The sequence below is a fragment of the Nothoprocta perdicaria genome, unplaced genomic scaffold (assembly GCF_003342845.1).
Source record: "Nothoprocta perdicaria isolate Ctin4 unplaced genomic scaffold, notPer1 scaffold_2, whole genome shotgun sequence".
NCBI lineage: Eukaryota > Metazoa > Chordata > Aves > Tinamiformes > Tinamidae > Nothoprocta > Nothoprocta perdicaria.
Window position 1 is genome coordinate 7,012,389 of NW_020455204.1, and position 15,753 is coordinate 7,028,141.

At 43.4% G+C, this 15,753-nt stretch overlaps 1 protein-coding gene across 1 annotated transcript in view; it reads right to left on the reverse strand.

Moving 5' to 3' along the window:
* LOC112945955 (transmembrane protein 132B-like) overlaps positions 1-15,753 on the reverse strand; it is a 147,668-nt gene that overhangs the window by 80,532 nt on the left and 51,383 nt on the right. Inside the window, exon 2 of the mRNA XM_026037707.1 lies at positions 10,934-11,813. Coding sequence (XP_025893492.1) covers positions 10,934-11,790 — 857 coding nt within the window. The 5' untranslated portion in view covers positions 11,791-11,813. The remainder of the gene's footprint in view (positions 1-10,933; positions 11,814-15,753) is intronic.

The window sequence follows — 15,753 nt, forward strand, 5'->3', positions numbered from 1 at the left end:
TATTTCCTCCCTCCTTCTGAAGGCAGCTCCCATGCAAGGTGAGTCAGCACAACACGAACAACAAAAGCTGTCATTTGTAAGTGACAGCAGTGGGAGATGGCTTCTATGAATGTCCTGTGAAATGCAGATGAAATAATGTTGCATAAACAGGCCAAGCGTTACAACCATCATCAACAGCAGCAGCAGCATTGGGGACACAGCAGGTTAGGAAAGACTGGAAAATAGTGGATGTGATTTAAGAGGCCACACAACCTGAGCTGACACGTTGCAATTTCTGAAGCTGAAACCTGGCCAGGATCCTGGCTGGCCGCCCCTGGGCTGGTGAAATGCAGCACAGAATCTTTAAGTGACCAAATAATYGAGACCTGGGTTTTCCATGGCTGGCCAGCGAGATGCTCCAGCACAAGTGCAGAGGAACCGTGGCCTCCATGGGGCTTCACCACTGCAGAAAGCTGCAACCGAACCCTGGCCTGAAGGACATCTGCTCAGCAGGATCCTTCTCCTTCCCAAGGAGCTAGAGCTGCAGGTGGCTTTCAACCACTCCTCAACATCAACACGCTGCAGGCTGCTAATGTCTACTCAGAGGATATCATTCATCCATTTTATAACTCCCAGAATGCAAAAAGGTATCTACCCAATTTCCTTAGATACATTAATATTAAAAATAGGGCTTTCTCAGCCCAAATCATGCTGGCTGAACAAAGTTCTCCTGACATTTTATGACAAGGTGATTAATAATACCACGGAGAAGAATGAAACGATGCCAGATTATGAACTATTGTAGATCTTTCAGTCATTCCAGGAATAATGAATGTAGGTTTCTTAGGAGAGCAGCGCACATTTAAACAGAGTCATTTTAGCTTTCTTGTCAATCATGATACTGTTTATATAATAGCAGAAACAGACAATGAACTCAGTCTTAAAATGAAGGTGTAGCATATTCAAGGTAAGGGTTACAGACATTTCTTGATCACTCTTTTCATTAAATAAAAGAAAAAAGAGCCTAAGTTAGCGCTTCCAAAATTGTTCAAGAAAACGGTCCATCTTAACCACATCTTCTGAGCACTAACTTACAGAATGAAAACTGTGTTAGCAAGAAGTTCACAGCGCTCAAATCACTCAAAGTTAGCTGKACTTAGAAAGCCTGAGCTGACATGACCTATTTTTTCCCCAATTACCCAAGTAAAAAAAAAAGTTAAGAGTACAGTTAAAACTGCACAGGCCCAAGCATTCACTGGACCAAAACGCCCCAAACTTCTTCGATGCAGGTTACAGAACAGAGCAAGAAGAAAACCCAAACTCTTSGTAGCTTGTTCTGGACTTGCAGTTGGGTTGCTGTCACCTGAAAGGAGTTATGGCCTTGTCCCATATCTCAACAGTAGACAGGACAACAAACTCTGCACAWTCTGACCCTTGGGCAGGCCGCCCTGGACGTTACCCCAATACAATAATTAATATATGATAATACTGAATTTTAGCTCACGCAAAATTTAGCTCCTACAGGCTGCACGTTCCCAAAGCAAAATGAATAATGTATGCAGAAGATAAATTCTTTTRGGGGAAGGCAAAAGGAGAAAAAAAGCCAGCTTCAGTTTGAAATAAAGCCTTGGTTGCCTTGGCAAAGAGGATATAATTGCTGTAATCACTACATYTCACATAAGGTGGCTGTTTGAGCAAGTCCACAGTGCTGCTATTCCTTCTGTACCTGCTCCATTGCTAATACAGAAATCCTAGTCCCAAGAGCAACACTGCAAATCTTTTGAAAGGCTTAAGTCATTTTTAAAGGGTTATTAGTTTTGGCAAACGTGTCCAAAGTCATCGTAGTTGAAGAGCACAGTTGCTTATGCCAAGTTATGGAGAGCACAGCAGGAAGGGTCCTAATTAAGGCTGTAATACTAGTGCTAACATGTAGCACTAAGGACAGTTCTCCAAGCRGGACTGGCCCCTATCTATTCACCCAAGTGCCACTACTAGCCCTAACACATTTCCCAGGAATTATGAGAAATATGCAACTAGAACACTAACGTGCACACWTGCATTGCACAAAACCAAATGCAAGCAGTTCTATTGCCACAAACACTCTACAGAAGACAATTAAATCACCCTCCTTTTCTGTGTAAAGGGGAGCAGAATCCAACCAGGCAAATTAAATCCAAGATGGGGCTGAGCCAAATTCCCAGATTCAAAACAACCCTTGATCACAAAGCATTTGGATCCCGGTCCAAATTCCCATAGTTAGCCACCCCTTCTCCCTCACCCTCTGGGACAAACCTTTCAGACCGCCCACAAGTATCACTTGGTGCCTTTTATCACCCGCTTCCACCAGACATCTCCATGAAAGAGCCCATACGTGTGCTTCCTGTGGCCACTTGGCACGTTTCTTGCCCAGAGCCTCATTAACTGGGGCAGATGCTTAGAATGCCCATGAACAAGGAACCATCTATCCCTCGCTTCTACCTCTCTTCCTTTCCCACTTAGTGTCTTCTGGAATCGGTGCAATTAGAGAGGGTGACGCAGTGCTACCACATTGGACTAGTCTTTCATTAACCTACATAAGAGCTCGGGCCACACAGTGAGGAAAAAAAACAACTGAAGAGAAAAAAGAAAAAAAAAAGTCTGTTTAAGAGTAAAGTGGGAAAAGGACCCACAAACGTGCTTGTTTGAATGCAACCCTCCCAAAGGACACACTGCTCCTCCAGATACTTCTAGAAACACTTGTGCTGCTCTTGGCCAACTCCTACACTGCAGGGAATACCCACAGCACCTGTACATGGTCAGGGATTCTCACCTGAAAAAGGTGTTTTGGGGTGGACAAATTTTCCCTGGGTGCACAAGAGCCTCCGTGTYTGCTCCTGGATGCAAAGCCATGAGTCTGCAGCTCTGCTGCTGAGCAGCAGCATCTTCCTCACACCTCCACAGCCCAACTTCTCCTCTGCCCACACAGCTTCTCGGAGCTCGAGGCCAAACACTGCCAGAAGCRAAATAGCTTTAACTATAAGCACCATTTGTTGCGCCTCGGGATGGCAGTGTCATTTGTCACTGTTTTCTCCTCCTGCAGCTCTTTGGATTCATCTGGGATCCAATAACTTTGTTAATAATATTACCTTCATGCACTGATCGAGTTGAGCATCTGAGGCACAAGCAGCATCCATCTGAGCATTAAAAACCTCACACAAAGCCCAGGTCCCTTTATTTTTTTTTCTCCAAGAAAAAAGTTTCTTATGAGTTTTTACTGGTAGAAGTGGGAATGCACAAAAAAAAAAAAAGTTTTCTTGCAATTTTATGTCTCTTGCTCCTCTTGAAAGTGAGCTCTCCTCAAGGTTCTCACCTAACTGTAACCCTGGTTTCSTTTATCATACCATGCAAATGAGACTATAGGCAAACACAGACACCAAAGCAACTCTGCTGCACCAGTGGGGACATGAAGAAATTGCATTCTGTGTGCTCACTCAAAGCASCATTTCATCAATTGCATGTGGTTCTACTCTCTTTTTACTGGGATAAAAAGACAACAATGGACATCCAAAAATATTTAATTCAGGAAGAAACAAAATTTTGAAGAAGATATTTATACTTTCCTTTTAATACTATTCTTTACACAAAAGAACCAAATGCAGCCATAGCTGAACCACCGCTGTGTCCAACTTGGTTAACCAATGGGGTGATTTACTGCACCACCRGCTAATGAAGAGCTCAACAAGAACCTGATCGATGTCAGCAGTGTCTGGCCATGCAAAGCAAAGCGCACTCGGCACATCACCCAAAACTGCAGCCGCCTCCCGGATGCTTCTCAGAGAACCCTCTCTGATCTCTTTTCCCAACTTGGATACAAGGTAAAAAAAAAAAAAAAATCATAAAAATAGTGATCCTGAGCATCTCAGGTACCTCATGAGTGTTTCCACCACAGSTCTCCTCGCTCGTGTGGCCGGGTGGCTGCCACTGGAGCCCTCCAGATCCTGCTCATTTACCCAACGTCAAGCTGAGCAGAGGCTGCCTGGTGCTAATTAGCCAGAGCTGTCATGTTGAAACTCTGGGAGACAAGGATCAGTCGAGGAACAAGCTTGTACAATCCAAAGCGTTTAAAAATGTACCATCTCCTTCCATTACTGTCGGCAAGGCTCAGCTCACGTCAAGCCACATGCTGTATCGGCACCTCCTGAACACGCGGCAAGCGCTTTTCACATCATCTCCACTCTTGACACCGACAGTGGGACCTGCCCCAGGAGACAAGAGGTTGACAGGGCTCCTACCACACACGGTAATGGCTGTGCGTGTGTTGAACCTGCTCCCATGTCAAACGGGACACGCGGCGCCGCTCACACGCTCCGCGCAGGAGCTGCCACCTCACCAAGACACGAAGAACCCCTCGCAACCCTCTCCTCCACTCCACACTTAGGAATATCAAGCACAACAGATTAATCTACCCAGTACAGCTACATCCTCCAGTACTCCTAGATAGCGGTAGGTAAATGAAGGCCACTGGCATGACTAGGAGCAAGAAAGTACCATCTTGGGTAACACCAAGCACCTTCCCAGCGCAAAGCTGGGCACTGCTCCAATTCAGCAGCACCCAGCAACACCCTCCCTCCCCACCATGGAGGTGGAATGTCCCAAAACTGTCAAAATCCAGCTTTTCTAGTTAGACTTTCCTAGTGATTTTTATCTTCTCAGAGGAAAACCCTCTGGTGGAATGCAAAGGCAAGCTAAATATTTTATTTATTTAATTCTGCGTTTTAGCCAACCAAGCCCTTCAGGTCCTGCAAACACCAAGTCCAGCCCCTACAGATAAACAGGGTACTGTTAATGTGAAGGTTATGGCAGGGTCAATGGGTCAGGCCTGCTCAGCGACTTACCCACAGCCACCTAAACCCAGCCTGGGCAACCTTCAATGAGCCCCCCAACCTTATTTACCTTAATAACACCTTAATAAAATAGAGATATCTTCCAGCTCTGTTCCYGAATAAAGCAGCATGTTCTATCACCCTGCAGAGGTGTTGTGAAGTGAGAAAATGTGGCTAGAAGGAGCGAGGACGTCATTGCCACGATGCTGGAGCCACTCCTAGGCGTGTTTTGGAGTCAGCACATGGGGCTGCTGCTCCACAGGGCTCTCGCCTCCAAGGAGCCCTCACTGCTGGGCAGCTCCTGCACCAGGTACTTGACCTTTATCTAAAATTCCATTAAAACACTTTATTGACTGAAGTCTTGGGGGTCCTTTCCAGTCCTGCAAGATTCACTGGGTCATTCATTCCCTGTTGGATATCCAGGGTCATTTATTCCCTGTTGGAYATCCATTGGTTTTTAAGCTTTTAAGACTGCTCTAGCTTTAGAAAGGAGCTATTTTTTGTACTTTTTGAGCAGTTTTTCTAGCTGCATGAGGGGATGGCTTCACTCCTCCCTCTCCAGCACACTCAGGGCAGCCAAGGTTACCTTAAAGCAACAAATAGGAAAAGTCCCACAGCAAACTACTGAAAGAATTTCTCATAGTGCTTTTAAAAGAGAAGCTCTAGTGGCCAACGTTGAGATACCAGCACCTRCGGTAGGTAGGTCGAGCCCAACGTTAGGTCCATGCTCACGCAGGACACTGGAGCTGCTTTCCWGTGCCAAGGCACCAAGCGTGGTACCATGACCTGCTGCAGGCTTGTGGCCTCCAAAAACTCCTTTTTCCTCCACAGAAAACACAAATTTGGGTCCATTACTCCATCCCACATCCTCCTGAAACATGCAACTCCATGCCACATCTTGGTATGGATAGATAGAACATCTCTGGATAGATAGATATCTATCTCTGGATAAATAGAACATCTATCCAAAGTTCTACTGCACTGTCAAATTCCAAGCACCCAACTGGCCTTTTTCTGGGCCTGGTGCCCATCTTAAATAAGAAAAATCACAGCGGTTCAACTGCCTCTGAAAAGGAATTTATAGAAATGGTTGAGCCAAGCTCAAATAAATAAAAGCTGGAGACAGCTCTCCCACACCTTTCTTTGGAAGAGAGTCCTAGGCAGAYGTCACTCCCTCTTCCATTCAAAGATGGAGAGAAGGAAATGGAGGCAGCAAGATCATCTATGCACTGAATGAGGTAGTAGACCTTGAACAAAGCAGTAGGATTCTCTCTTTAAGGAGGACGTTCCAGTGCACACAGACATGAGGACTGAGTTAAGGCAATCCAGACATCTCTAGTATTTTTAGACTTTGTRATGATTAGTAGTTTTTAATCATTGTTTTGTATTTTTAGTTTGATGCAGAGGAAAGAAGAAAATCACCTATTTCCATATTCATCCTGGGTTTATTAATGTCTTCAGGTTAAAAACAARTATTCCCATGGCTCCAGCAATTATTTAATTCACAATTATTTCTAAATCTGAATTAGCACTTCTGATTAATTGAGAAGTGTATCTTTTCCCTTGCCAGTACTTTCCCTTATGCTGGATTTTCATCATGAAGTAAAGTTCCAATTCAKCATCACATTTCTCTAGCCAGTCATAGTCCCACCCTGCTTTCTGCTTCATAGCAGCTTGGTTGCAAGCAAGGAAGCCACCCGGAGCCCGTTCCACATCTGGCAATGCACCCTCTCATCTCCTATGCATTTCCAGATCTAAAACCTTCTGCTCTCGTTCCCATGTCTGCTCTTGGCAGCTATTGGCAGGAGACATCCTGTTAATGATCTTTTCCTGGCCTCCTAGACGACTGCTCAGACTTCCACAGATCCTTCATTATTAACGCAGAAGCCTTGTAAGTCAGTTTTAATGGCCTGTGCAATTTTTATTCCTTAGCAGGAGACACAGCCTCCTCCATATGGATATATGTTTATTAATATAAATCCTTAATATCATTTTTCCTAGTGAGAATAATCAGAAAAAGCCAACCCGTGTGTATTACACCTTCTATTGGTTCATCTAATAAAATGCAGAAAGGAATTTTTGCCCTGCAATATRCAGAGCATGGCACAGATATGCACATAATCCTCTCCTTGGGGTTGCCTAGGCACCGAATGACAGCCAGCTTTCTTTGCACAGTCCCGCCATCCCTCTCCAGATGGAGCAGGTTGCATCCCAACCGAAGCCTCTTTCATCTGCCTAGCATAGGATTCATTACCTGATCTCAGCTCCTTCCTATTATTCTTGGAATATCTCCAATTGCTGCATCTATTCTGATGGGGAATGACGGGATATTTCGCATCMGGGCTGTGTAACGAGTGCTGACAAACCTGCTTTTTGCAGATGACTCGACAAATTGCTATTAGTGCTTGGGCTTCATTAGGGTTATATCTTTGCTGACAGGTTGAACAGAGCGACTTGGAAAATGGAAGAGAAATTCCACTATTTATTTAGAAATAGGGAGTTGTGTTTTCTTTCCTCCTAAGTAACTTCCAGTTCTTCCATTAGGTGTTTTCTTGCTATACAAAATGACTCTTTTTAAAAAAAAAAAAAGAATCGCTTTTTGAGTCTCAAGATGGAGTTAAAAAAATTGGAAACCATTCCCAAAGACTATCTGGTGAGATTTCTGTCCTTCACATGGAGCAAGGATTACTTTGTTCTCCCATGTCTGCTACTCCATGTATATCAAGAGACTTCTTTATCCCCATGCAGGAAAAGACATGAAGCCAATCACTATTTCTGACACTGGAGCCTGTATTAGTTCTGCAGGATTCTCAAAGCAGTGTTTCCTCCACCTTTTTTTTTTTTTTTAAATAGGTAGCCCATAAAAAAGTTTAATCATGGCAACATAACCCATTTTGCCTATTTTTATGGCAAAATATTTTCAGTGGCAGCCCACCTAACATAACAGGCAGAATTTATGTTCACAGATGGCAAATTTTACAGTATGGACCAGACCAAGAGGGCCACAAATTAATCTCTAGAGTCATAAGAATTATTACACACATGTATAAGATCATCTGTCACCAAAACGAGCAATATGAATATCAGACACAGCAAAAGCATCAAATGCACGCTTAGCCTCCAAATTCTGCCCTTGACATATACAAGTCTTTTAATTACAACAGTGCATGCTGCCTGGATTGCACCATAAAGAAACAAATTTCTCTGAAGCACAGCAAAACTGAAGCTTCAGCTCAAGCTTAAATTCCAGTTATTGTATTAAAAGCAAAACTTTAGTTTAAGAAGAGCAAAAGTAGTTTGAGCTGATGGTATGGGCTGGAATTGATAGATGGAACTTCATATWTTCCCTCTTAACCCCAAACTGCTGCAAGTTCTATCTTTCCACAGAGAACAATATCAACCAARAAACTGCTCCCTATTGCTTCCCAACTTCCAAGCTGGATTAAGAACCCAGAATTAACSAAGGAAGAATCTTTTATTCACTTAAACCATTTTCCTAGAACAAAATCTAACATAATATACTACACAGCAATACTACCATGCAAAAATAAAGAAGTTCATAAAACTGAGCATATCTGCTCTTTCTGTACAATGYCAGAGCTCTGAGGTCTGCATCCAAGGCAGCTTTGAGCACCACTTGATTTGGATCTATTGTCTCAGGAATGAGCCACTCTGGAATACACTCCACTCCATGTATAAAAGATTGTTAAAAACAATCAGTTATATTGGGCAAAAATATATTTCCCAAAGCAAACATTCACTTGAATGTATATTTTTCTAGCTAGTGCACACAAAAATTCTATGTATGTAAAAACCTTGTGGGTTTTTATGGACATGAGCAGTGAGRTGAAAAATAGGGACTGCCTGGTAAGCAAACTGCATAAATTACACATAGGTGCTACAGTGATTGTATTTTCCTCAGCATAATTCCCTGCTTACTGGGTAAACTCCAGCTGGATAAACTCTCTATGGGCCCAAAGTACGCAATTGGAAGTGCTCCTAAAAGCAGCTGCTGGTGCTCCTTCCACCCTGGAGGATGAGCAAACAGCAGAGCTGCATTCTGCCTCTTACCTTCAGCATTTAACTGAAGGTTAGATAAAAATACCTGCAGTTCATCTGATGAAAAAGCAAAATACAAAGCCAAAACACAAGATGGGACAGGCCAAGCTACATAGGAAAATTCATTATTGGCCCTAAGGAGTATTTCTGTGCACATAACCATGCTAATTTATCATAACCGAAACATTTCCTGGAGATTAACTGATTCCACTGCTGCTTAAAGAGGGAAATTCCCATGGAAACCCGCCTGCCTTGCTGGCAGCTCAGGAGCCTGAACACGCACACTGTGCAGCACTGGGAGAGCAGCAGGAGGGTCCCCACGCTGAGTGGGAAGCCCCCCACGCCACCGCCGTGCAGGACAAGCTGAAGCTCTCCCAGCTCCTGCAGCCCTTCACTCCAAGCTCTTGGCTGCCTCAGTTGGTGGTTCCTCCAAACCTTCGGTTAGTTCTATGAGCTGGAAGGGCTTCCAAAAGCTCTTCCCCACACACCTTTACTTTTTCCTTTGCTAGAACTTCAATAACTCTTATTTGCTCGTGCTGCTTRTTCCAAGATACAAAATCTTTTAGAAATTCCAACAAAACCAAACCCTAGTCTTAGGTTGTTGCCAATATCCACAATATTTTAACTGCAGTGAGGCAAAGAACCAAAAACTCCTCAGAATTAAAAGCTCATGTAAGATACTTGTACAGCCCTAGGCAGACTCTGTAATTGGTGTTTTAGCTTTGCAAATCACAACAGAACAACAGGGGAAGCCCAGCTACCTGTGGGGTTGGTCCATCTAGTGCATCTTCTTGATGCTGGCCAAAGCCAAGTTCATCAAATAAAACTCAGCAAACCCACGCATGGRCAATTACAAAATAACTTAGTCTTATAGGAAGGCCTTCCTGACCCAAAACATCTGAAGTCTGGTTAAGCCAAATGACATGAGATGTGGGATGCGTGAGCCATTTCCTCTTCTTYCTCTGCACGCAGCACTGAAGAGCTTTCCCCGATTCAGCCTGCAATCTGCAAGTTTATTAATACGGAAATGCTCTTTCACAAAAGTTGAATGATTTGGGAGCACTGCATAAGGCTTACTTTTGTTTTTTCAACATCTGTCCCTAAAGTGCACTTCTCTCATGTTCTGCCCCCATCGCCTCGGATCACAGTTAGGAGGAAGGGAGGAATCTGCTCCGAGGTTGCCCGTGCCTGCTGCACCTCCTTCCCTCCCGAGCCTCTGGCATTCTCACAGCACATGACACTTGCAAATTACCTTTTGGCCCTTTTATTTCCCAAGTCCCATTTCYTGGGGAATGTGGTCTCTGCATAGCTTTGAGCCAAGAGTTTGACAGCTAAGGACGTAACGAATAWGCAGCACTAACCCTCTGGGTGGCTGGAAGGGCCAGAATCCTCTTATGAGGAAAAGTCACCAGAAATTTTCAAGACTTAAAACAGAAATGGGCCACGCAACAGGCAGTCAAAAGCACAACGAAGGCTGTTCTGCTTCAAAACCAAACTGGGACACACRAAGTCTAGGTCTAAATCATGCCACATATTTCCTACACAGTCATCGGCATGTCTCATTTTCTCTTCACACTGTGAAATAATTTACCATTGTATAGGACCACAGCAAGAAGTATCCAAATGCTTTGGAAATACCCACATACTATTTAAAAGCTTTATAAAAGAAGAGGAAGCTTCACCAACGCAATGGAAAACACCARATAAATTGTCTAGCAAAACAGACCAGAACAGTTATTCTGAGTGRCTTAGAGGCAGAATTTGCAAAGGCGCAATTATTGCTAAAAGCAAATAGAATTAAAACAAAGAATATCATACAAACACTAATAGCTCACACTTTACAATCAATTTCCACGTTCCAGAAAGTATTATTTACACAGAATACTCAACACCGTCTACCGTTTTCCTCAAACGGAGAGCAAATGATGACATTTTCTCAAAGAAAACATTGAAAGTAGTCAAAGGAATTACAGGAATTCATTTGTCCCTATTTGTAGGCTGCTTATTAGACGCCACTTTAGAAATTCACTTACCTTAGCACAAACTGGTCTGCTAGGGAGTCTTCAGCAAGGGAAACATGAAAGGTTACAACCTCGCCTTCTTTCACAGGACTAACTGGTAAGTGGATCACGATGTTATCATCCAGCCTCAAYGCAGACTGCTTTAATTTGTCCTGATTTGGGTAAACAACGATGCTACCAATCCTCTCCATAGCTGGCAAGGCCTTATGCTCATTATCTTCACCCGCATGGATATTGTTTTCCCATGCTGCATCCTCAGGAGAACACTCCCCATCCGCTGCATAAATCTGATAGAAGAGCTCCACAGTAATCCCTTCCAAGGAGGCCATTGGCTCTGAAACCAGGGGTGAAGGGGAGCTGAACCAGCTAGGAGACAATTCCAGCTCTGCAACACATAATCCCAGGTGGCCTTTCAACCTACAGCTGGCCACAACTTCTCTAGACTCCAGGAAAGCAAACATTTTCACGCAAGGCAGCGTCTCCGCAGAGTCGTAGTCATCCCAGTCCTTCCCCACAATATAGAACAAGGTTTGTATTTTAGGTTTGTTGGAATATATTGAGCTTTCAAGTATGTGCGATTTTAATTTCCAATTAAAAGAGAATTCGTCTGTGAACCCAAAAGATGCAGTAGTCAGCATGAGGTCCAAAGGAACAGGCTGTTCAACAGAAAAAGGTCCATACGTGGCATTTAGGATAGGTGGCAGTTTGGCTTTGTATATAAAGAACGAATCCACCCTAGTCTGCAAACTGGAGTTCCTCATGATATCCTGGTTGGCTTCTTTGAGGAAGAAGACGACATCAGCATTGCTGATGTGGGAGCTCACAGGGAGATACGTTGGCAGGTTGGAAAATCTCTGCACGCTGTCCATGATCCCTCCTCGGCTCTCCGCCACTGCAGGCCAAAAACAAAAGCAAACAGAAAGCCARCTCAGATGCTTGCTTAGCACAGCCCTCCACCTCTCTCAAAAMCAGCGTCTTGTTAGAGACCATCAGCATTAGCAACAAATATGAAATAAATTGACGTCCATACAATTGAATAAACATTTTTACTAAAAGCCAATACACTTAACATAYCCTGTTATATTGGCTGTACAGCTCCCTTGTCACCTTCCCCCATCTAAAAACAGCTTTAAAGTCATTTAACAAGTTATAGATGAAGCAGGGAGGGGAGACTGAGTGATGATGCTGGGTCTTGCATTARTTTCCTTTTTTTTTTTCTGGTTGGCTTTCATTCTTTTACAGCCAAACCCAACTTAAGACTTGTTCCCATCCACATCTCAATACACATAAACACCCACCGTATTGCAGATGAGTAGACAGTAAAACAAAATATTTTTTCTTTAGACTAACATTACTAACACACAATACATAATGGGCTGAAACTAAGCAAACAAAACTAAGTTAGGATAATTTGGCTGCAAATGGATAAAACCCTTCATATTCTTGAAAAAACACTTGATACAAGAAAAAGACAGGGTTTGATAGAGGTCTCAGTGGACTGGACTTACAGGCAGGGGTGAACTTGTGCAAAGGAGAGGAATCTTCCACATGCAGAAGGTTCACAAAGGCATAGAAAGATATTTAATTCCAGCAGAGAACAAAACACATTTGGAGCTCGCAGACATTACTCTAACACACAATGGTCAATCCTCCAGCCAGCACTAGAGCAATTTTTCCTGGGCAACAAAGATTCCAGAGGGAGGGATGTATCCAATAGAAGTCTGCAACTTGGGTCTATCTCTAATTAATAGTGAGGTACATTCTACCAGGGCTGCAGTTCTAACAGAAAGAAAGGATGAATGCAAACTCCTGGGACCAACACAGGAGAAACAAAGAGAAACAAAATGAATTGAAATGAAGTGTTCCCAAAACGGGCAGCAGTAATGAGGGGACGACAGAGGACACTGAGGGCAAAGCTGCCACAGGTCCCTGCAGCCTAGCCACAGTTCTGCAGTTTTGGGATACTCGGGTGGAAGCACCAATGCTTTTCTCCCACCCTGAATGCTAAAGCAGGCTGGAAGTATCACTGTGGGACACATCTCGCCCTGCTTGTAGCAGGAAAATAAAGGAGACTGACGCCAATTCCACCACCACAGTCACCAAGGAAAAGTTTTAGCAGCTCCGTTATGGTTCTGGTATTTATAGAGCCCCTTTCCACAGCCCAGCTCACCCAGCAGATCTCACAGTCACTCAAGGCTGAACTTTGCTCCCGCCTAASCTCAGGCAGGGATGAGAAGAGCTGTTTCATTGCTGAAAAGCCAAACGCAGACAAGCACCTTCCYGCATTAATTAATTGTAGATAAATCCAGCCATATTTGAAAGCAATACTTTTGAGACGTCTCATTTATCATAAAACCTGGGCTTCCATACAKATAAGCAAAGGACCTCGAGCAGCAGCAGAACCCTCCAATCTCTAGGAGAASAGCAAAAACTGGCTCCTCCCAAACCCCACCAGATTGATGAAGAGATTTAAACACTGACATCATTCCAGGGRCTAAAGAAAAACTGGAAGAGAGGCAAAGCTTAAGTACATTTGTATTTACATTATAGCTTCCCCCCCACCTTTATGCAGATATTTTATTTCCCTTGGGAACTGATTTACAGGAACTTTAAAAGGGATGAGTTTCCTTTCCGTCGGTTTCATTACAGTGGCAACACTCCGTGCCTTTTTTGGAGAACCGGTATGAGGCCTAGGATATCAGCCCACTATAATTCAAACAAAATGAGACACAAATTTTGTCTGAAAGCTTATATGGGCAGCCATAAACACTAGTAGACAGGGCTAGGCTTTGTCCTAGAACTAGCCCGCAACAAAATATGATATCTGAATTTAGTAGCGTTTTATGAGGCTGTAGGAACATCTAAAAAGAAATACTTCATACAATGGCAGGCCAACACCCGCCTTTTTAATTCAGCAAGTCAGCACCACCGCATCAATCTCCCCAACAGCGAGTCAGGAACAGGCCATGGTTCCAGCTCTGATGTGCAACAAAACAACCGATAAATCATCTGCTCTGTTAATAACCACTCCAGCAAGATCAAGAGAGGGCAGATCAGAGCATGGGTTAGTCCTCATTATTAGGCAAGGAAGGGCAAGAGATGAGGCAAAGGGGACAGAGGCCTGCAGCAGCATCCCCAAGGCCTGGGGCTGTTTCCAAGGCCAGTCGTTCCTCAGGGATTAGGGCACTGAGGGAAATCACAGGCTCAACCATAACTTAAGATGTTCAGTGAAGGTCTGCAGATGATGGTTTGACCCTTTTGAAACACCTCTATCTGGACTAGCCAAAAAATAAAAGCCCTGGAGGGACAGGTCAGCTTCAAGATGTCATCTCTCTCCTTTCATGTCCACCCCTCTTCCCCCACCTCYCAAACAGGAACCACCCTTCAAACTTGGAGGTTGCACATCGAGGACAAACTCATTCCTGATGTTTCCGAGGAAGCAGAGTGAGGAAATCACAGTAACCAGCCCCACAATGCTGTCAACAGAGGGGAATCTCCCCTCCAGATCCCCATATCCAGATCTTCCCTTACATCTTCCCTTCCAGATCTTATCCAGTCTTCCCTCCAGATATTCCCTTACATGGAACCTGCTTTGCCTTGTCCTAGGAATTCTTATTTAACTGTAACAAAAAAAATCCACTATTTTTGTTTTAAATCAAGATATACCAGTTGATCCTGGTCTGAGGACATAAAACGCAGCACAAAACTAGGGCACACGCAAGCCCCTGGCTATAGATCACGCTGTGTAATAAAAGCCTGATATTCACCCAACACAAAAATTAATCCATGCTACATTTCTTAGATTTCATAAACTCTAACGAGCAAAACAAATAGTCTCCTATAAGGAGCAGTGGCAATGGGAGGTCAGCATTATAAACTAATGCTTCTCTATTAAGCTATAGTGTGAGGGGGGAAGACTTTAAAATTTATATTTTCATAACTGAAGACAAAAATACTCTTTTTGCAGCATAAAACCAAATTTCTAATCTAAATCTTACCTCCAGCYCAGCTAATTACTTACCAGGAACTAAGTTTCTAATGTCTTAGTAATTCAGAAGTGGGAGGTGTGAGAAATAGGAAGTGCTTAAAATATGCAGCTTTTCCGATATTTGCTTTCCTGAAAACAAACAAGAAATCCAACTCTGCACCTGTGAAAACTGAATATGAGAAAATTCATCTTTGCAGCAGCAGCATCAGAATTGCAGCATGAGATCATATAGACACTCCTCTTTGAAAAAGAAGAATAATTTCAAGTAATGTGGTGCCAGTAAGTGCTGTGATGTTATCCATGACTCACACAGAAGCAATCAATGGCTTGTCTGTATAGGAGAAAAATCACCAGCCCTCACTACAGGCCATAAAGACCAAACTATACACGTACATTATTCCAATATAAAAAAGGCCCTATTCATAATAATTATTTTGCTCTGGAAATGCAGGCATTATCCTAGAATAAAAACACATTGTAGCCCTGAATAGAGTCTCTTCACATGGAAAGCTATTCTAGAACTACTAAATTACAGCAGACTAATTAATTCTGGAATAGCTCTGTAGGTCACTTTTATGCACACAAGGGTTAAGAGCCAATTATTGCCGCAGGCCACAGCCACAAGAGGAGACACGCAATGATTTGTCCCATGGGAATATTGTTCTGGATGGTGCCTGCCCACAACCCTTGCCCAGGTACAGCTGGGGATACTGCAAAATGCAAGTTTCTCCAACTCTCAAACTTTACTGCAAAATAAATGATGATCATGTTGCAGAAATTTACTGTGAGATGAAGTTTCATTTGGGCACCACAACTAGCATAAACATGGGCTGTACCAAGTTTT